General features: G+C 33.5%; 3 protein-coding genes across 5 annotated transcripts; 1 reads left to right on the top strand and 2 right to left on the bottom strand.

The window, feature by feature from the left end:
* Positions 1-765: 765 nt before the first annotated feature.
* Positions 766-4,924, bottom strand: LOC123200076 (protein FATTY ACID EXPORT 1, chloroplastic-like). The gene is made up of 6 exons (XM_044615183.1): positions 4,687-4,924; positions 3,993-4,239; positions 3,459-3,623; positions 1,471-1,517; positions 1,343-1,383; positions 766-1,254 (listed from the first exon to the last, which is right to left on the bottom strand). The coding sequence occupies exons 1-6, from the start codon at positions 4,786-4,788 to the stop codon at positions 1,161-1,163; spliced, it is 696 nt and encodes a 231-aa protein (XP_044471118.1). The 5' UTR covers positions 4,789-4,924; the 3' UTR covers positions 766-1,160.
* A 4,371-nt stretch (positions 4,925-9,295) lies between these two features.
* LOC123200902 (protein OS-9 homolog) lies at positions 9,296-14,488 on the bottom strand. Its single transcript, XM_044616282.1, has 8 exons — positions 14,273-14,488; positions 12,829-12,905; positions 11,338-11,541; positions 11,095-11,166; positions 10,534-10,649; positions 10,381-10,447; positions 10,189-10,295; positions 9,296-9,678 (listed from the first exon to the last, which is right to left on the bottom strand). The coding sequence occupies exons 1-8, from the start codon at positions 14,355-14,357 to the stop codon at positions 9,519-9,521; spliced, it is 888 nt and encodes a 295-aa protein (XP_044472217.1). The 5' UTR covers positions 14,358-14,488; the 3' UTR covers positions 9,296-9,518.
* A 2,997-nt stretch (positions 14,489-17,485) lies between these two features.
* Positions 17,486-22,264, top strand: LOC123200639 (protein PHOX1-like). Of its 3 annotated transcripts, XM_044615937.1 has the most exons (4): positions 17,486-19,701; positions 19,786-20,169; positions 20,255-20,433; positions 21,963-22,264. In XM_044615937.1, exons 1-3 carry the CDS (start codon positions 18,234-18,236, stop codon positions 20,401-20,403), a joined length of 2,001 nt encoding a protein of 666 aa, XP_044471872.1. In that variant the 5' UTR covers positions 17,486-18,233; the 3' UTR covers positions 20,404-20,433; positions 21,963-22,264. The 3 variants fall into 3 exon arrangements, with proteins under 3 accessions (XP_044471872.1, XP_044471871.1, XP_044471870.1); XM_044615936.1 differs by having other exon boundaries at positions 17,489-20,169; positions 20,255-20,437; XM_044615935.1 differs by having other exon boundaries at positions 17,491-20,169.
* The last annotated feature ends 348 nt before the right edge of the window (positions 22,265-22,612 follow it).

The following is a 22,612-nucleotide window of genomic DNA, read 5'->3' as shown; positions in this document are numbered from 1 at the left end:
TATCTCTATTATATTTGTAAAATCTTAACTTATATAATAGAGTAGTTGTGAATTCAATCATTATGTTTTAAATTTACTTATTCAACAAATACGCCAAACTTCCCAATTACCAAAAAAAAAAAAAATTTGCTACAACATTTCTACAACTTCATAAACATTCTGCTGGAAGAATGTGATTAAGTACATGGTCTTTTATGAGTACATGATGAAAACTAGGGCTGGATTCGAGCCGAGCCGAGCTCGGCTCGCAGCCAGCTCGGGCTCGGCTTGCTTTATTTAGGGGCGGCTCGAGTTCGGCTCGAGCTCGACTCGAGCTGAACTCGGCTCGGCTCAAGTTCGGCTTGTTTTTTGCTCGACTCGACTCGTTTTTCATATCAAAACGACATCGTTTTGTGTATATATATGGATCAAAACGACGTCGTTTTGTATAAAAAAATTTTTAAAAATTTTTTAAAAAATTTGTCTTGCCAAGCCGAGCCAGCTCGAGCTCGATCGAGCCGAGCGAGAGCCGGCTCGTTTCGGGCTCGAGCCGAGCCGAACCCGAGCTCGAGCTGGCTCGGCTCGAATCCAGCCCTAATGAAAACTTAACTGGCTGCAATACCTGAAACTATAAGCTATAGTTACAAGTAAGCAAGCCACTCAAACATGGAGATAAAATAACACAACCCAATTTGAGAAGGCATAAGAAGATGAAGTTGGATTGATCATGGCGCCAACTTAAAGATGTGGAAGTGTTTCTCAAGGGTGTTGCAACAGCAAATACACTGGAGTAAAACTCATAATCTATGATAATTTCACTACATATGCTCATGTAACTGTTATCTGTTAATAACAGGAAACAAGAAGCAACCAAAAACTGAATTTTCAACCACGAACAATTAGGACTCATCAGATACAAATCCACTATATTTTCACAATTGCAGTCCTTTCTTCTCAAATCTCGTTAAAAGATAAATTACATAACTCACATTCTAGTAAAAAGAGCAACTATCCAAGAATCTTTTTTTTCTTCACTAACTCACATTATTGCTGTATTTCTAGAGAAAGCATCCTTGAACTTAGAAGAAGGTATGGAAGCTTTACTCAGCCAACTGCAGTACATATAAATTACGGTCACCTGATAAACAAAAATTCCCAAGAAGGGTCTTTAAGGCTTTTCCTTATGATGGGATGACAGCAGGTGACTTCTGCCTTTTTGGTGGTGGATTTCCCCCAGAAAGCACCACATATGAGTAGAAACACAACATGGCAGCACTGTTTTAGACCAAAAAAATAAATGTTTATTCATGTTCCAGTGAAAACTTTATATCGGTTACCAAGAACAGTAGAACATAAGAATTACCTTATGGCAGCATATAAAGCAGTTGGAATTAGCTTCTTTGTCTGCATCCAAATGCCATAAATAGTTAGAACAAAAGAAATAAACTACCGAATAGGCGAATAGCAATATTGCAATGATGTGAATACTACCAATGTGTAGGTCTCGAAGTTCTTCCACAAGAGGATTGCTGAAAGAACTGCAAGGCCACAAAGATGAGGTACCATCAGATATGTACTGAAAAATGTTCATGCTTCTATAAAAAATGTGAAACCAAACTATATGGTTGCATTTCAATATTGAAAGCCTTTTTGCATATACATAAATTTTAGGCAAATATACGACACCTTCTTCAGTAGATATATAGCATTTTAATTACAAATCATAAATCACCACTATTGAGCTATCACAATTGAAAAAATTCATTGTAAATTACATTGCATTGTGTAAAATCTCAACTTATGGACCAATCTAATCTGTTCCTCAAAAGTGAAAACTGCTATTTGAATATCATTTAAAGTATGTCTTTAGCCTCTTTGATAAATGTTGGCATCCACTTTAAGAGTGATAAGGCTGTTGAGAAAGGCAAGCACTCGTAAGTACATTAAATACTGTGATAGAACCACAGTTTGAAAGGCATATGATAGGATCCTGCAGAATCAATCACTTCCAATCCAATATCTCAAACACACAACTGATATTAACAACACCCAACTTTATGGAATGAACACAATCTAATTATATTATCAACACTTTAAGGCAAAAGGAAATACAAATATTAATTAGAGAGCAGCTACACCCTCCCCAGGCCTGGTATTTGACAGACAAGATTCTATCCCCAAATGTTTTCCACAACCACAATAATTTCATGCTTGATTTCTGCTTCTCACCCAACCCTCTCTCCTATCCTTTACTCCCCCCATAACTGCCCACAGAATTTGTTGCCAAGTGGGCTTGTTGTCCCAAGTGATTCCTCCTCCCCTTCGTGTGCCATCTGTGCTCCCAATTTTCTTGTCTCTCGTAGGAACGTATATCTGAGTCCTAACTGTACACAAAATATGTGGTCCCAAAACCAACCAAATGGTGCAGGAAAGGAATGTGGTCGAAGGAGAGATTCTAATGATAAAAAAGATGCCTAATGGACCAATAAGGTGATAGAAGCGATGAAGTTTGTTATGGGAAAAAAATATAGGCTGGAAAAAAAGAAAAAAGGAAGACAAGGAAATAGTTGTAAAAGGTTTGGGCAGCAGATAGCTGATGAGAGGTCACGGCTCCTTGAACTGTCAGATTCAACTAGTTGATTAGGTTTTACTAAAGTTAATTTTCTTGGGTAGATTGTATAAACAATACTGTGTCTAGAAATATAACTTCTCATTGGAGTTGTTTTCATCTTTGGTTCTGTATTGTGGATTGAGGTTTGTGTGTTGGTTATTCCATTGACTTTGTGTGTGAAATTGGTGTGTATTGTGGAATTTGGAGTAGCATGTTCAGGTATTCATCATACCCTTTTAGTCCTTAGTGCTCCCAAAGTTTCAATGCTCAGGCAAACCTATTGCCTATCTACAAAAACTAATTACAAGTTGTCCATATCCGCAGAAACTAATCGCAAGTAGTCCTCAACCTTCATTGTGCAATCTCTCATTGGTGTACAAGGTTTATTTAAACTATCATGATCCTTTCTAACCTCCCCATATCCTCCTTTTTGTCATTAGCTCAAAGCTTAGCAAGGTAAGGACCAAAAAAAGTGCATTTATATAAACTCCATCCATTTGTGTGATCTCCAAAACATGATATACCCGATTCTTGCTTCTAATTTTAGAGAAGATTGTTAGAGCTCAAATGCTATTTTGGGCCTTAACTATTGACTTAAACCTTCTAGAATTAATGGTAACTCAACATAGGAACAAGGATTTTTGACCAGTAAGTCTTATCTATAGAAACTGGCAGATATGACTATTTTATAACACAAGGTCTCTACAAATATCCATTAAAAATAAACGGGAACAAGTACTACCAAATATAGATTTTTCTCCTTCCCATTCATTTGTTTCCAGTGTGTTTCTAGTGACAAATAGCTCCACGATCTCAAATATAAACTTTAACTTAAAAAAAATGGTGTTATGTCACAGAAAGTCATAACCTGCTTGTCCTAGTATGTGTGGTAAACTTGATTTTCCTTGCCTCCAAGTCTTTAAGCTGAAAGTGCTGAGAGTTAGCAAAGCCCCTCCAATTATGATATTTCTAAATGTTGCAGGATTTCTTGAGAATATAAGACCAATAAGGCCCCCACTTAGAACAAGACCACCTGTGACAAAGTAGAAATTAAGGGTTTGCACAAGACCAACTGCCTTATTTCATAAAAAATTAAAGAAAGCAGCATAACTAAAATAAACAAATATATGTCAACATTATTTTCAGTTGTGGCTGTTTGGAGATATTGAAAAGCAAAAGATAGTGAAAAAGCAAACTTCAGTAGAACAAAAAAGAGAAAAAAAACTTTCTGTTGTGAATTCTGCATATTCTTCAGTTTACACAAGACACCAATTCAGAAATGAAAATCAATTCTAGATATTAAATGATAATTCCAGCTCAATTTGGATTAGTACATCTTTCCAAGTTCCTTCACCACTGAAGAGTACATGATCAAACTTTTCAAGAAATAAAGTTGACTCACCATAAGGAATTCCAAAACAGAAATCATGGATTTTTGCTCCCCCTTGCTGCTTCGAGACTCCATCTTCTTGTACCTGCTCATTTGTTCCCACTACCACAGCAGCATGTTCTTCTTCTACCGTTGGATACGACTTAGTTGTCCCTTCAACATATGGTTTTGATTCATCAGCTGTGCAACTATGAGTAGTTTTAATCTGAGAACTTGTAGTATTCCCGCCTCTCCCATCGACACTCATTAAAACCCATGACTGAGAAGTAAGGACAATTACCATCATTTCCATGCAATTACCAAAATAATCAGTTTCCTTAAAACACATTCAGAAAGGAAAACCCAAAAATCATTCCACAAGCACGTGAACACTAGAGGAGTTCAACTCCAACATAGCCGACATCAAAAAACAGGTTTCAACCATCTCACAGATTGTGTCATTGCACAAATCAAAAGCCTTTACATGAGATAAAGTGCATTTTGTAATGGTAAAAGCACTTCCAAAAAGCCAAAATCCTTTCTGTATTTTTCAGCTAAATAGACAGAAGTGCTTCTTATCAAAATTAAAACAATGAATGCGATCTCTAAGTTATCAAATGAAACAAACCCAATTAAAAAATGATGCAAAATCAGAAAGTACTAATGAATATATAAGCATTCAAATTATCATAAAAACTGAAGTTTGAAACAATGATAAAAGAAATACCTTTTGAGGTCGAAAAGTTGGGTACAAAAGAGAGCGCTGTTGAAGGCTAAATTTGCGGTGGATTGCTGAGAAAGAGGAAAGCTGAGAGCTTGTGACTGCCATGAGTGTGAAATATGCGTTCGCTTCCGATCCAATGAAGATGTTAAATTTTTAAGTGCCTCATTTTTCATATTATTGTGCTAATAATATGTATCTGAGTGTATGACCCAAGGTCACATTTCAGTCTTTGACTTCCACACCAGCATTCATACTGCCTTGAAAAAGTTCAATGGGTTAGAGTTAGGGTGCTGGGGTCTAAAAAGGGTCAATCCGGTCATGACACATAAATAGGTTTGGAATGAGCGGGGTTGGTTCGGTGTAACTTGATTCGAATTCATTTTATACAAACTTAAGCTGAATTCAAATCATAAAATATAACTTGTTTAAAAAATAAATCAAACTCAAACCAAATTAAATTCGATTTAATTGAACTCGCGAGCTAATAATTAGCTCGATTTGGATCAAATTGAATCATAGTTCATACGAACCAACTCAGATTTTTATTACGTATACAACAATGAATGTGTTGCAATCTCACCAATTTTCAGTGTGATTTACAACTTTTTTACCTATTTAGTTTGTCCTTTTAACTTTTTAAAAAAGAAATGTCTCTACAACAATATAACATTTCTCGCCTTCTCTTCCCCATTTTCCTTCAACACTCTCTCTCTTCTCGACCATCTTCTTCCTTCCTCTTTATCACTTTCTCTCTTCTCTACCATTTTCTTCCCATCATTTTCTTCCTTCGTCTTTATCACTTTCTCATACTTTTTTTGCTTCTCTTTTTCACACAAACAAGAAACAACCAAAAGAATATAGCAATAACTTTGATGTCTTGACGAAAGAGACAGAAAATGTGAGAAAGAAATCTAGTTGGTCGAGAGTATGAGAGAACCATTTTCTCTTCACATCTCTCCAACCACTTTCTCTTGTGCTCTATGAACTTTGGTGTGGCTATCATCTGTAGGTATTTAATATTTGGCAAATTTGGAATAAAAGATAGAGCCACTAATTTGACTACTAAATTCAAGTTACAAATTCAAATTATAGATTCGAGCTATAAATCTCAAAATTTTCTCTCACGCCAAACTAAAACCTTCATTTTGATTAGCTTGTCGAACTCTAATTATCTCTAAATCATTCGAATCGAATTTAAGCTAACCTATGTTCAAGTTTGATTCAATTCGAATCCATCTTTACACATAAAGTGTGTTTTAGACAGGTAATTTTGCACAACTCATTTACACATAATAACCCATTTAATTAAGGCCAAACAACTCATTCCCATCCCAAGTTTAGTCCATAGTCAAACTCTCATATGCTAAGTTTCAAAAATTCAAATACCCACCTAAATCAAATTATGTTTTTTAGAAAAAAAATTATGGTGTAAAAGTGAAATAATAATTTTAACATTTAGCAATTTTAAAAAAATTTTAAAATAACGTTTTTACATATAAAAGCCAAATATTTTATACATGACAATTTAACCATAAAAAAAGTTTGAAAACTCACATATTAAACCCTAGAATTTTTTTTAAAACACTAACTATGGCGCTGCTCCTTCAAAAATCATCCATTCACCTTCATATATTTTGAAAATAATATTATTACCTCCATATTTTGTAATATAACATTCACACCCCTCATATAGTTTGAAAATTTTTAATGGTCCCAATAATTTGTAACATGACAATTACACCCTTAATTTGTTATGCTCTATTAAGTTCTTTTCGGGTGTAAATGTAATTTTTGACACTATTAAGGGCATATCAAAATTTTAAAAAAATTAGAAACACCCTTAATTTTGAATTTCCAAAACCACATAAAATTATCATATTCACCCATATATTTTAAAATTACATTATGACCTTTATAGTTTGTAATTTGACATTTACACTATTAAATTATTGTATTCTATTTAGATATTTAGAGTGTTAATGTTATTTTGAAACTATAGAAAGGCATTAAAATTTTAAGATTTTAAAAACACCTTTAAATTTTTTTGAACCTCCAAAAAAGCCCTAAATTTTTTCATTCACGCCTTTAATATTTTTAAAAATTACAGTTTGCCCTCAACCATATAATCATACGTCATTGAAACCTCTATCTATACTTTTACTAATATAATTATTACTATCACTTATCATCATTTCCAACTTAACCGAGAAGAGGTGATAGGAAGAAAAATAAGTGGATTTTTATGTAATTTGGATATTTCAAAAGTTTATTTTTAATTTTTGTTAATTCAAAATTATATAATAATTTTAAAAAATAAAATAGTAGGGATGAACTGATAATTTCACTTTCTAACATTTTTTCCCGAGTTTGATTTTGGATAAAATAATGTTATTTATGTCAATTAGAGATGTAAAAGGAAAATGTAATTTACTCCTATCATAATTATATTGTTAAATAATGTAAAATTGTGTGATATTGTGATTCAAAGTTTTAGTGTTAGACTATAAGTCAACAATATAATTAATTTCTCTTTTTGGGTATTCAGATTTGTTTATCTTTTTAAGGTAAATAATTATGAAGTTAATGCATTGTATAAAGAACAAAAATCTTCTAGCGTTGTCTCCTAATGCATTAACACTACACTATTTGCTTCTGCTATACAAAAATCCCAGATTGAGCAATATTTGGATGAGTTGGACCATAGGATTTTTATCTTATTGGAAAGCAAATCAACTTCGGTATCTTGACCTTGCTTTCATGACTCTGATATTTTTGAGTATTCTTGTATCTACAGTTAAATCTAAGTCTATACCCGATGGGTTGGGTTACATTGCCTGTAATAGCCAAACAATAAGCCTGCATGTTGTGGTGACTTGTGATTATTGTCCACTTGACAAGAAACATGTCATGTTGTTTGACAGACATTATCGACTAGAGTGCATTAGATGGTTGTGTACAAGTGGTCTCAAGGTTAGGCAACTATCTCGTTATCAACCGGTGCCATGTTGTTGTTAGGCATATTAGCATCTAAGGATGCAACTATAGGCTCAAGGCATCGGTTTTGTAGAACAGGGTGTCACATCTTTTGCTTTGAATTGTTTTATTGTCTTCCTTGTTGGGTTTCCATTGAGAGTCAACAAGTTCAAGGCGCATGGTGTGTTGGGAAGGATTAGAGATTCTTTGATAATTTGTATTTCATTGTTTCTATTGCCAACCGGAGCTATTAATGTCTACAGGTGGTATGGAGACTTCCACAGTTGTTCCCCTCTTGGGAACAGGTCCTATTGGTGAAAAGGATGCTACTGGATAACATTACGTAGTTTTTGGGCAATGGCAAAGGAATTGCCTTCAGTTAATTGTATTTGGGAAGCCAAATTATGATATGGCTGTTGGGTGTCAACTGTTGAGGTTGGTCGAGTAGGAACCATAGAATGGGATAATTTCGAGTCATTATCGGAATGCTTAGTGTCTGAGTATCCAAGGCTTTCCTATGCCACTTACTACAAGCCATTAGAGAAGGCTAGCATCTTGAACAATTAAAGTCCATAATGGATATATCTAGAGATAAGGGCCCCTTTTAGTGCTAATTTATTGATAAGATTTCTCTGTCACCAACTACAACATGCAATTCTTAACTTTGCACAAGTGAGACTATGGTAACAATACTGAGGATTTAATAAAAGATCTTAATGTCTATTATAGTGTGATAAGACATAACAAAAAAAAAAGATAAACAAGGAATTTTTACGTAGTTTGACCCAATGATTGGAAACATGCATCTATAATATAATTATTAGTTTATGTTACAAAATATTTTGAAAATGATGAGTATAGGAGGAAGTTTATATGGTTATTAGTTATACAACACATCAATGTGTCTATATATTCCTAAGGGGATATGTATGTGTCTCTCCTTCTACTCATATTGGTTATTTATATTTATAAAACGAGGGATGAGAAGTTATATTTAAGTGTGAATATTCAAAAGTTGCTAAGTATAATTTTAAAGATTTATTCTTATTTTAATTGAACTAAAAATGAATATTTACAACGATTAAATTATCATAGTTAGAAATGAAAATATGACTTTCTTGTGTTGACACTGAAGAGAACCGGAAAATCATCTTGTAGTTATTAAATAAATTTATTACTAAGCGAAAATCTTCTCTATTGCAAAATACAAGATCTATTTACGTTTGTAGATATACAGTGGACAAGGGTTGTACTTAATTGATGGTGTTGCAACTTGTCACCAAACATGGTTGCTCTGACAGCATCAAGGGAAGGCTTGTCCAATCTTGCTATTGTTATCCGACGTCAAATATCTTCTATGTCAGGGAGTGGAAGACGAACTCCTTTGGCGGCGAGAGCAAGAGGAAATGTTGTGGTGGGAGTGAGTTGAGGAAGATGATCTGTTGTGTTGTGGGGAAGAAGAAAATCTGATGTCATAGGGAGAGTTAAGTGGTCATGGGAAGCCAAGCATCTTCAAATCCACCACCTCCTGTGTCTGGAGAATCTTATTTGTTACAAGGATCAAAGCTTTTTTCAAGATAGCCTCTTTTAAAGGGTTTCGCTATTATTACAATCCACAAGCAATGCAATATGCACACAATTGGGTAAACATTTACTATTTATAATCGCAGATTGTTCTAAGATGACCAGAAAATTGTTTGCAAAAGAAGAGTAACTTAGTTTTGTACAGACTTGAAATGACTATCCGCTGCACTGAAATCTAGAAGACTGAAAGATATTGAGTAAAGTCCTTTACTTTGTTAAGTAATTGGTATGGACAAATATCCTTTTTGTTAATACTCAGTGTGTCAAAAGTAAGCTCCCTATTCTTGTGTCTCATAATTTGATGAAGAAGCATCATCAGTGACCTTCAAAATCTGTTCAGATTCATCTTTGTCTTCCCCTACTTTTGTCACCTTGTAATCCTTTGGAAGCACATTACAATTAATGGTGTGCCATACCGATCTCTGTTCTTGGAACAAACTGCAGAAAGAAGGCTAATCATCAGAACAGGTACTGCAGCACAGAAATTGGTATGCCAATGTAAAATAATATGCATGATTCCTTTTGTGTAAATTGTAATGTTTACTTTCACTTTCTTTTCCATTCAAAGTGGGAGGTGATTACAGTACAGGTGAACTGCCAGAGGGTGCGATGCATGATGAGATTGAGCTTAAACAACAGACAAGCAAAAGTACGTTGCAAGCACACATGCCTCTACAATCTAAAATTTTTCCTCAACTAGAAAACAAAAAGAACTTTCAGCTAGAATGATAAACCGAAAGAAGCAATCAGAAATATATTTGACAGAGCAACAATTATTATAATTAAAATGTTCAAGTGGCATGTCAAGTGTATGCAAACAACTTTTGCGAAAGCATCATTAGGCAAAACTATCTGCTTGAAGAGCAACAAGCATTTGGATATGCTTCATGTATTCAACTTCCTCCACATATGGAAATAAATTATTTCAGGAAAAGAGAGAGTACTTACAGATGCTTGCAAAGCATTGGGCACTGTATGGTAATTGCATACTTGCATGTGGATAGCTCTGTAATGGAACTAATCATAGCTCTTGGTTCTGAGCACACAAATCTCACCTGAACATAATAATAAAAAGGCAAAACAGATGAGAAAGGACAAGGAGAGAAAGACCAAAACCAAGGAAGACTTGATCACTCATACCTCAGTCTCTCGGGGCTGATTTGTGAGATCACAGATTGTTCCATTTGTGAACTGATGAGCATGGTACCTAGATGAAGCATTTAGCATGATAAACAAATCTCCCATTTTGTTTAAAGATTATTTATCTAATTCACCCTTTCGATGAAATTATACCTTTGTGATGCATCTTTCGAGCGAGGGTCTTTCAGCGTGGAAATGTCAGAGAGATTCTGGTTGAAAGCAGCTGTTGCCTCTTCATCATACACACCCAAGACAAATTCCTGAACCACCTGTAGCAAGTGAATTCATGAAAGAACACGCTGTTAGGCCTTTATTACTCCTTTTAAATCCAGAAAAGAAATGAAAAGTACTGAAAATGAAACTGAATATAACAGCTACTTCAACTGCAAAATGTCCTTGATCTTTATTACCACTAGTTCTTCTATTACACAACAAGCAGTGCAGAAATGAAAACAGCATAGCGACAAAAAGTTGAAAACAACAAATTGGATCAAGTGAGTGGGATCCACTAATGTCGATTCCCAAAATATCATTTGAAACCCAAAAGTCAGTAAATGAAATTCATATTGGCTGTATGCATTAAGCATATCCAAATGGTTGTTGTGCAGGACATTCTACAACAGAAAATATCGAGCAGAAACTTCAAACGCAGTGAAACCAGCATAGCAAAAATGGTGCTAGAGAAAAGCAGGAAAAGATCATTTAAGGAATTACCCTTTCATCTTCCAAATGAACTTGTCTAAACCTTTTCTGGTAGCAAAATTCATATGACCACCAACCTTCTTGCTGCATTTATGTACGACCAATGCATTAAGTATAAAAAAGGCCCATATACAATGATAGGAAGGAAAAAGAATATTTCAAAATATTTCTTAAAAAGATTCAGAAAATATTTGACACATGGTTCAATATTAGAAACAAAAAAGAATAAAAAACTTTCAGGTGACAGATGCTAACTCTGATAAAGCACCGGTCCTTCAATGGTTCAAGCAGTTCATCAGGTGTCTTCAATTTAACATGTTTCTCAGTTTCTACAATCATGCTGCTTGTGTTATGCTGTGATACTGGCTTCCCAATGTTGGTTTTCTCCACCTTAGGCAAGTAGCACAAGTAATTATGCCCATTTTGATTGGGCATAACCACTGACTCCTGGCCATCCTCCTGCAATATTTTCAAGGCTGCACATTAGATTATGATACCTACTATTTTTCTGCAGCAAAATTCAGATAATAAACTCACATATGGACTTAGGAAGGATTTAGAATAAAGATTCTACATCAGTGCACCTGACAGTAAATAATGGATAATTCTATAACAGAAATCATCAGGCCAAACAGCTAGTTTCAGTAAAAATGAATGCAGGATAATTGTACTGAAAAAATTAAAGAAGAGCCTGGCTCATCAGAGATAAGTTTCTGTCAACCTTCTTGTCTAATCATGCATTGTGAATATCATAATTTAGAAAAATTCTAGCAACAGGATTGGGTCCTATCTCTAAAATGTTGATTTCCATCTACATTGAAAAGATTGTATTTGTGAATATATGTGTGTCAAGACGCTTAACATGACATATTTTTTTGTTCCACAGCAGAAAATAACTAGCATTTAACATTTTTTGGACTTTCCTAATGTATTGGAAATTATTTCCAAGGGTACAGAAAATTAAGTTATGTAGCATACCGGAAAATCAAACTTTGTGAAGCCCATAAGTAATTTTCCAAAATCTTCCAGAAACATCAGCTGACCACCAATACTCACTATCAAAACTATCATGACCAATCAACATGTTATTTTCACTTTCACTATTGGTCTATGACAACTGTAGGCCACGTCATTAGAAAACTGTCAACAATTTTAACAAGGATTGATTGTCACAATTGATCATAGACAATCAATTCACTAAATCATCATTTACTACATTTGATCACTTTGGTCCAATTTTGGTTGCTAACAACTATATCAGCCATTTATCAATCATGGGCCAGAGAATATTCTTAAGACATACAATTGCCAAAAAACTTGTGTGGAAACAAACTGTTTTGAGTTCCATAAAATGTTGTTTGAAAGAGAAAAGAAATTCAGGAAAACAAAATCAGCTCAGTTGTTTCTCCTTATGAAAAACTTCAATACAAGCAATGAAGTAATTGTAATACTCTAAAGGTTTACATCATCAAGGTTAAACACACCCCACAATGAATACCAGTGATGCTATTAGATGGCAATACAGTCCTTGATTTCCAGCATAATTAATAATAGAGCCATAATCAGTAATCAAGTTGTTCAAGAGCCATAATTATTGATATAAGAGGTGAAAAAAAAGACTCAGGTGCAGATATCTGCAACAAAATGAAGTACGTTCAATGGTCATGCACTCTTGGATCATATTCGCCATGGCCAAGTTATAATGAGAACATTGGGAGTAAAACTCCAATATCTAGCGATACTTACAGGATGAAATGGGGAGTCTTCAGAATGGAATTCGATCTTGTATTTTGGTTCACGAGAACTGCGACCAAATGCAACACCTGTAAACACATTAAATACGAGAAAAGTAAAGTAAAAATAAAATACCCAACACACCAAGATTTGAACCTAAGAAAATGGGATTACAACTACAGCAAGTGATAACATTTAAAGTGATCAGATGGCATAATGTTTATACAATGACTAAGTTTTTTAGCATATGAAGCACCCAATGGCACAAGAGCCTAACCATCATGTCTTCTTATGACTGATAATACACCTAGAAAAAATAACCTTAAGGCAGTAAGTAGAAACTACTGCATTATTAGTAATCAGCCGCTGTATACAAGCATCTCAATCAACTAACAGCATAGTACCAGTTTTCTACAGGCAAAGAAATTATGAAACCCAGATAATACTGTCTTAAATATCCCCATTTATTGATTTAGACCAGTAATACTGAATTTAACAATCAAAAGATGAACCAGAAAGATGTCTTAACTACATAAAGTTGGCTCTAGGTAGCCTGCAGCAAACCTTAGCCCAAAGCAATGGGTCCTTCGAAATAAAATAGGCCATAAGTGCAAAGCACTTCAAATTCTAAAAGAGAAAATATTGGCTGCTCCAAACGACTAGCATATTTAACATAACCAAGCCAGACACTCTTTTGGTGGCATCAAACCTAGTCCTTTCAAAAGCACTGAATGTCTAATTCCAACAACTTCTTGACATGTTTATTCGGTCCCAAACCCAAAAAATCTCCAACAAACCATTCGTGAAAATTTTCAATCTTGCAAAATTTTCTAACCTTTTAATAACTAAGTTTTAAACAAAACTCATTTTTCTTACGGTTTTTCTCTAAAAATAAAACAAAGCAAGGAAGAATGCACATAGGAAAGTGAACTCCACTCCACCCAAAAGAATAACAAGAAAATATAAAACAGAGAGAGAGAATACTTTGTCGCAAATCATTAACAGCAATTAGCCGTGGACTCAAATCTCTACCAAGAACATAAAAGACAGCAGGGAGAACATAAACAAATTACCAACTAAATTACAAAAAAATCCAGAACTTAAACCCATCATAATCTTAATCCAAGTTCAAATTATCAAGCTCTAGGTAAGCTCCATAAAATCCCAATTCTTCAATAGCTCACCTAAAACTCTTCAAAACAGAAAATCAACACCAACCCCAATAAAGACTACACATAATTAATAAAAAAATATGTTACATCAAAGAAATTGACACAAAACCCAGCTATAAAGATCAAAACATCAATGAAACTATTAATAAAACACAATTACTAAATTGAAAAAGAAGTTCTTTATTGGATAAATATACAGACAAGTAAGCTCAGAAAGGAATAGAAAACCATTAATCCGATTATAACGAGAATTAATAAATAAAGATGGAAAAGTGAGTTATTACCTAACTGAGTTGGGTAGATTTGATCAGCTAGTACGTACTTGCAGACGAAATATGAAACAAGAAGAACAACACGCAACAATCTCATAATTTTGTTTTGTAATAAAACGATAAAAGCACAAGAGAGAATATAAATCTCCCTAACCCGAATTATGAAATTCAGAGAAGTCCAGAGTCCGCTTGGGAGAGTTGTGTACTTGTATCGGTGACGGTGTTGATGACTAGACTCCACGCATATGATCCAATCATCTTTTGCCGTGTCACAAAGAGCCAATTGGAGCATTCACATGTAAGTCATGTGACTTTTTTCATTTGCTATTAGGCATGCACATGGGCCAGCCCAGCTCCGGCTTGGCCCACGGGGTTCATAGGCTGGGCTGGGTTTCTGACTCATACAGTGATGCGCTTTCAGGCAGGCCTACCTATAAAATTTTTAAAGTCCGGCCCTATATATATAGGGCAGGACCTAAATTGTCTATTTAAATAATTTTTTTAAATATTTAATCAAAAAATTTAAATACAAATTATTTTTCAATTATTAAAATTGAGAACAGCACCTCAAACATTTTATTTGTAGCGTCTCACTTATGACGAAGGAATACAATGTTACATGATGAAAAATATTATAACATAATACAAATAAATTAATTTATATATTATATAATTACAAACATAAATAATATATATATCATATCATTTATATAAATAGATTGAATTCATTTGATATTAAATCTATTTGTAATAATAAAATTAAAATGACAAAAAAATTATAAATACAAAGAATTATTATTTATGAATTCAAATAATTTTTAAAAGAGAATTGACGAGAGAAAATGAGAGTATATTTCTCAAGTTTGTAGTTCAAGAGAGTTATTTAGTTTTTGGGCTTAGCAATTTGAGACACCTCACCCGTTGTAGTTGAATATTGTACCCATTGGCTAGAAAGATTTAAGTATATATAATACAAGTGTATAAGAGGGTAAATTGAGATATATAATAAAATATATGAGATATATTTTTTATATGATTTAATTTAATGATCAATATCCTTTCCTTTCTCTCATTTCCTCTTATTCTACTTATATACACATTTTTTTGGAATAAAAAATACATTTGAAATTTCTTTAATGTAAAACTTTAACCTATGATTTAAATTTAAATGGAAAGAAATTATACCTATATCAATAACATTGTTGTTTATGAAAGAAGTTAATATATTAACGGATGGTCATTATAAAGGTGTTATGTCATAAAATCCGAATGAGCTTCTACTTTGATGAAATTATAACAATCAAAGAACTTTATTCTTTATGAATCATAGAGCTTAAGTTATTTAATTGCTAATTGCTTATAGATATGTTTAGACTTTGAATGATATTTTATTAAACTATAGGTTTTTAAGATAGAGAATTACTTAATTGTTATTGATTGGTAGGGTTATACTCAAACCGAGTCAATTTAAGTTCGAGTTCAGTTCGAACGAGTTTGAAATGAGTCAGCGCTAGCCGAGTTTGAGATCGAGATCGAGCTCGAGTTGCTTGTCATATTTTTCAATTAAAAATTTTGATACAAAACGACATCGTTTTGACCAATATGTATTAAAATGATATCATTTTAATAATAAAAAATAAATCGAATCAAATTTGAAGTTAGCTTTCATGAACTCGATGAGCTCAAACTCAACTATATATGAATCAAACTGAGCTCGAGCTATTGAGTTTGACTCAGCTTGAATCTTACCCTATTAATTGGTTACCGTATTTGACTATATTTCAAAGAGTTAACTTCGACGTGGTCAAACATATTCTAACCTTGCTAATGTATCTGAGGGAATATACCTTAAAGAAGCTGTTATTCCTCCCTCCCATCTTCCCCTTTTAATGTTGCATGTATCACACGTCTTCCTTGACGGCACAATCTTGGAAGGGCAGTTGACAATGTAAAGGAAGCAAAAGGTCAAAAAAATGAAAATAACAAAGAAGCCTCCCTCAAATGCAATGCAGGCACGTTGAACACACGACCATCATCACGTGAAAACAAGGCCAAAAGTTGACATCATTGGAGCGGTGACTTGTTTGTTTTGTTTGTAGAAATTTCGACCTTATGCATCCTTAAAACAGGAGCCTTGCAGTTGGCATCTGCCGGCCCTTTTGGGTTGTGAGAAAAGTAAAAGAAAGGTGTTTGGTTAGTTGGCTTTTATCAGAAATCACATGGGTGGACGTAACACTTTCTTTGCCAGTACATTTCCTTTTCTTTTGTTTTTCGTTTCGTGGGGTAAAGTGGTAGCATTGGTTTCATACTTTATGGGGGTTGTCCTTCTCAATAAAAATAAAAAAATATAATATATTATTATATAATTAAATATTATTTTATTTTTAATTTAAAATCATTCAATTATTTAATAATATATATTAAATATATACTCAAAATACATATATATAATTTTATTATTTTAATTATAATTTCATTATTTGTTTTGTATGATCATTAAAAAAAAAAAGATAAATCCTATGAATTTCATTGATTTATAGACATCAATGCTCTCGTAATCCCCATCACTTAACTTCTAATAGTAGCAAATTAAAGGGGTCAACGGGTGATCCCTTGGCCCTTAATGAATGTGAAAAATCATTAATTTAAATATAAAAAAGAAATATCAATATAATTTTTATAATTTAAAAATATATATCAATATAGTCTTTATAATTTTATAATCACTATTTTAGATTATTTTAAATTTTATTATTTTTTAATAAACCTTTTATATTTTACTTTTACTTCTTCAACCCCTTAAATTTAACTAACTTCCACCTAGGATTAATATAAAAAGCAATTAAGAAAAATAAACACTCTTTTTTTTTTTCTTTTGAACATAAATAAAAAATAAATATTATATAACATAATTACAGATCAAAAATTTTTTTAACGAAAATTCTTATTTAAGTCAAAATATTATTTTTTAAATCAAATTAATAATATTAAATCTAATAATCAATCATATAATTATTAAATTTAATAAATTAAAATTTTAATTTTAATATATTATCACAGAAAACTTCCTGTTTGTTTTCCCTCTGCAACTACTCGTTGCTTGTTAAATAAATCTTTGCCTTTAACGTCCCCAGGAAACCTGGATTCAACGAAACCAGGTGGACCCACTTGTATTTTCCATTTTCTAAATTTTCCAAAACAAAAACTTTTTTATATATATATATTTTTTGGAATATTTGTTTTCTTAGGCGTGAAGGAAAATCTGCACGTTTTCCTTTTACATAAAACAAGCCAAAACCATATCCCAATTTCTCACGCTTTTTCCTTGAAATTTCGAGCTCATTCGCAATAAACGGTTCATTTCCTAGATAAGTTTTTATTTGCAAATTGTTTCAATTTCTTCAAGTTGTGGAACGGTGTTTGTTTAGCTGAATTGAGTGTTATTTTTTCTCTCTGAATTGGGATTTGTTTATTCTTGAAAAATAGTTGCAAATCCTGATTCGGAGAGATAAAAATGTTGCTTTTCTTGTATTTTTAATTTTCACATTTGAGCTCAGAGGAGACACTTGGAAGTTTGAAATTGTTTTCTAGGAATTAGGAGCCTACTAGGGATTTAATTGCATATTTTTTGTGGGTTTTGCAGTTTAAAAGCTTTACATTAGTGTCTTTTGTTTTCTGATTTGTTATTTCTATTGTTGGATGAGGATCTGTATGAGAGTAAATATTGAGGCAAAACTAGTGGTTTGAAGTTGTATTCGTGTTACTTGGTTCCTTTATGGAAGTTCATGTAACATAGGTTGTTGGATTGATGGTATTCGTTAGCTTGTAGGAGAGCTTGGATTCAATTTGCCAGTGCTCTTTAGTTTTTGAGGGTTTATTTTGATTGGATAGTGAGTGTTTAGGCTTGAGTAGGTTGACTTATTTTGGGTCAGTTTTTTTTTTGGGGGGGTTTCTTCGGGTTGTTTGATTAACCATGAAGAAGCAAAGTGGAAAGAAGAAGAAACAAACAGTTGATGGCAATGCAAAGCTAAGTAATAGTCCTAAAGCTTATGACAAGGACATGTCAGTTTTCATTGCCATGTCTCAAGAATTGAAGGACGAAGGTAACAAACTGTTTCAAAAGAAGGACCATGAAGGAGCTATGCTGAAATACAATAAAGCCCTCAAATTACTTCCAAAGAATCATGTAGATGTATCCTGCCTTCGGAGTAACATAGCAGCATGTTATATGCAGATGGGTCTGAGTGAGTATCCCAAGGCAATTCATGAATGTGATTTGGCTCTAGAAGTCACACCCACATATAGTAAAGCGCTTCTAAAAAGAGCTCGGTGTTATGAGTCTTTGAATAGATTGGATTTGGCATTCAGAGATGTTACTACAGTTTTGAATCTGGAGAAGGATAATGCTATGGCATTAGAGATTGCAGAAAGGGTGAAGAAAGAACTTGAGAGTAGGGGATTAAGGGTGAATGATACTGTGATTGAATTATCTCCAGATTATGTTGAACCTCCTATTGGCTCTTTTGCGTCGAAAATGGTGAAAGAGAAAATGAAAAAAAAGGGCAACAAACTTGAGCAGAAGAAGATGGCGGAGAAAATTGAAGAGAAGAAGGTTGATGAAAACATTGAGTATAAGAAGATTGATGAAAATATTGTGGATAAGAAGACTGAGGATAAGGTGGTTGTGGAAGAGAAAATTAGTAGTACAAATAAGGAAGAGCCGAAGAAGATTGTAAAGTTGTTGTATGGGGAGGATATAAGAATGGCTCAGGTGCCACTTAATTGCAGTCTTATGCAACTTAGAGAGGTTATAAGTGATCGATTCCCAATCTCCAAAGCTGTTCTTATTAAGTACAGGGATGAAGAAGGTGATTTAATCACAATTACAACTGATGAAGAACTGAGATGGGCTGAATCGTTAGCAGAATCGCAGGGTTCTGTCAGGCTTCATATAGTAGATGTTAATCCTGTACAGGATCCACTCTATGAGAGATTTGAGAATGGGAACACCGGAAAAGGCATGGCAGCAGAAAAGGAGTCTTATTGTATAAATGACTGGATAATCGAGTTTGTTCAGCTTTTCAAGAACCATGTTGGTTTAGATTCTGATTCATACTTGAATCTTCATGAACTTGGCATGAAGGTATACTCTGAGGCTATGGAGGATACTGTTACAAGTGAAGAAGCCCAAGCCCTATTCAGCTGTGCAGCAGATAATTTCCAAGAGATGGCAGCATTAGCACTGTTCAACTGGGGAAATGTTCACATGTCCAGGGCAAGGAAGAGTGTTTACCTTGCTGAAGATGCTTCAAAAGAATCTGTACTTGAACAGATAAAAACTGCATATGATTTGACACAACAAGAATATATCAAAGCAGGCAAGAGATATGATGAAGCATTAAGAATCAAACCAAATTTCTATGAAGGTCTTTTAGCACTAGGTCAGCAACAATTTGAGCAGGCAAAACTTTCTTGGTATTTTGCAATGAGTAGCAATGCTGATTTATATACATGGCCTTCTACAGAGGTTATACAGCTTTATAATAGTGCTGAGGAGAATATGGATAAGGGCATGCAGATGTGGGAAGAAATGGAAGGACAACGCTTGAGCGGACTTTCCAAACAAAAGGATGTTGATAACCTGTTGCTGAAAGTTGGGTTGGATGGTTTATTTAAAGATGTATCAGCAGATGAAGCTGAAGAGCAGGCTACAAGCATAAGGTCCCAGATAAACCTCTTATGGGGTACCATACTCTATGAACGATCCATTATGGAATACAAACTTGGGCTCCCAACCTGGCACGAGTGTTTGGAAGTTGCAGTTGAGAAGTTTCAGCTTGCTGGAGCATCTCCAACAGATGTAGCTGTTATGGTAAAAAACCATTGTTCTAATGATCATGCTGTGAAAGGTAACACACAATCTACCAATTCAAAATCTTATGGCTGATTATAATAACATCTATGATATATATCTGCTCAAATCTATCATTTCAGGTCTAGGGTTTAAAATTGATGAGATAGTTCAGGCATGGAATGAGATGTATGAAGCTAAAAAGTGGCAGAGTAGGGTTCCATCATTCCGGCTTGAACCATTGCTCAGACGGCGAGTTTCAAAGCTTTATCATGCTTTAGAGGATGCATGAACCTCTTTTTTTTTAAGCAGATCTTGAAGGGTAGGTAATGCTCATGCTGATTCAATTTTTTATTAAACAGAAAAACTTTATACATGATGACGTTCTGCAAACAGTATGATGCAAAACACTGTTTAAGTAGAGTTATTGTCATGATGCATGATAATGTATATTAGGACCACATGTTTCATAAAGAAGCTTTTATCTAGCAGATTTAGTTAGTCATCTCTGCTCAGCAGATGCTCATAACTTAGTTGTTTTGTTGCAAGAAAAATTATGTTGGCAGTCCAAATTACTATTTAAATCTTAGTTCAGCTTTCGCTTTATTAAGTCAGATGCATTGCCTATGAAGAATCTTATTATGGTGTTTTTTGAAGCTAGGTTTTTTCTAATTTTCTACTGTTTCTTTTTCAATTAAAAATTTGAGTTTTAACATGTTCTACAAATTGCATGATTATATATTGAGAAAGTACTATTTCATAAAATTAAAAAATAAAAACAATAAGAAAAGAGAAAGCTAGGATGATTTTATATGAGAATCTCCTAGTCAACATTTCATTTTTAGGTAGCTCATCTTTTGAAATGCTTTGTGATTTGCTTTTGATTTACAATTGAACACTCTTATCAAGCCAGAGGATAATTGAACACTATGTGACAACAAATAATACTCCTATTTATAAGGTGCTTTATTGCTAAGTTCAAACTATTGTACAATTTGAAGGTTCACTATCATATGATACTGTAGCAAGAACAAACTAAATGAATAATTAGCCCGTCAAAGAAACCAGTTAAAGTAATTGGGTAGGAGTGAAAAGATGCCTTTTAATTCTTCTAGGTGGCTTATTACTTGTTAGCCTCTGCGTATCAGTATAGAGATGACTAAAATTTATAACGATGTGCTGATATGCTTTTCTCTTTTTGCTTCTCTTTTCTATGTTTAAGTTTTGGTGGGGAAAAGCCTGTTAAATCTTAAGTTGTATGGAACCATCACTTCAAAATCTGTGAAGGTTCAATCATCGTAATGCTTGATGTTTAACACTCTGAGAATTTACTTTTAGCCATTCTAAAAATATGCCTGCTTAAAGGAGATGGAGCAGGGTTGTCTCAAGTATTCTTAGAATTCAGAATTTTGTTTTTTATGAGATTCCCTCGGCAGAATTAATTCCATTAGTAAGCAGAGAACAATTATTTTGTCTCAAAATATATATGATAAACATGTGATCCTGAATGCCAATGATGCTTTCTTGCCCTGCATCTAGCTTCATATATGAGCTTGGGAAATCTATCTCAAATTCTCACTGTTTGCTAAAATGTTTTATCTTTCATACCTCTTTATATACATTGGAGAAGCATTTATATACGCTGTGATTAGTTCATGGTGCATGCTTCTTTGTGTAGCCAAATGCTAACAATCATTTCATTTACATGTCTTTAAAAATGGTTACTATCTGGTCAGTGTTTGTTTTTATGACGTATCTTTGTTGTCATTTTCAGATAAATCTCATATTTGATTACATTGCAGCAACAAATTTCTAGTTGTGTTATGACTTTGGCTTATCTGTTTTTTGCAGGTTTTCTTTGTACTTTAACTTTAGGTTCAGACTTTCAGCTTCAGCAATGTACTGTTAGAAACGAAAGAGGACAGTTTTTTTATGTGGGTTTGCATTTTGAAATTTGTTCCTAGACAAAGATTAAACGTTTTCTTTTTTCACACATAGTAGGAGACAAGATGTAGTAGCAGGAATTTACCCTTTTTTATTAGTTTCTGCCTTTACCACTAGTTGAATTTGTAAACCCTAAAATTAGCAGAATATTTGAATTTGTAATTCATTTGCAGGGATCACAATAATTTATTGTCTGTGTGCCTTGATAAGTTGGATTTCGCCCAAGAGACCCTTATTTTTACAAACTTGGGAATTGATTTTCTGCTTTTTCACACGTTTGATTGCAGATTTAAGCAATCTATCCTGTTAATCAAGATGTGGTTTGGGCCAAGTTTTCAGTTTCATAATCTAAAATTGATATCAGAATGTGATCTAGACTAGTTTCATGTCAGGAATTTGGGATAAAAGAACAATAAAATATAAATATATACACACATTTTAAATGCACAAAATATGTTATTATATAATTAAATAATTTTAAATTAAAAATAAAATAACACCATAACACTTTTTATGTATCCATTTAGTTTGTTATGTTTGTAGTGTATTCGTTCACA

Source organism: Mangifera indica, chromosome 17, assembly GCF_011075055.1.
Source record: "Mangifera indica cultivar Alphonso chromosome 17, CATAS_Mindica_2.1, whole genome shotgun sequence".
NCBI lineage: Eukaryota > Viridiplantae > Streptophyta > Magnoliopsida > Sapindales > Anacardiaceae > Mangifera > Mangifera indica.
Note: the sequence above shows the minus strand (reverse complement) of the source record. Positions and strands in the feature narration are given on the sequence as shown.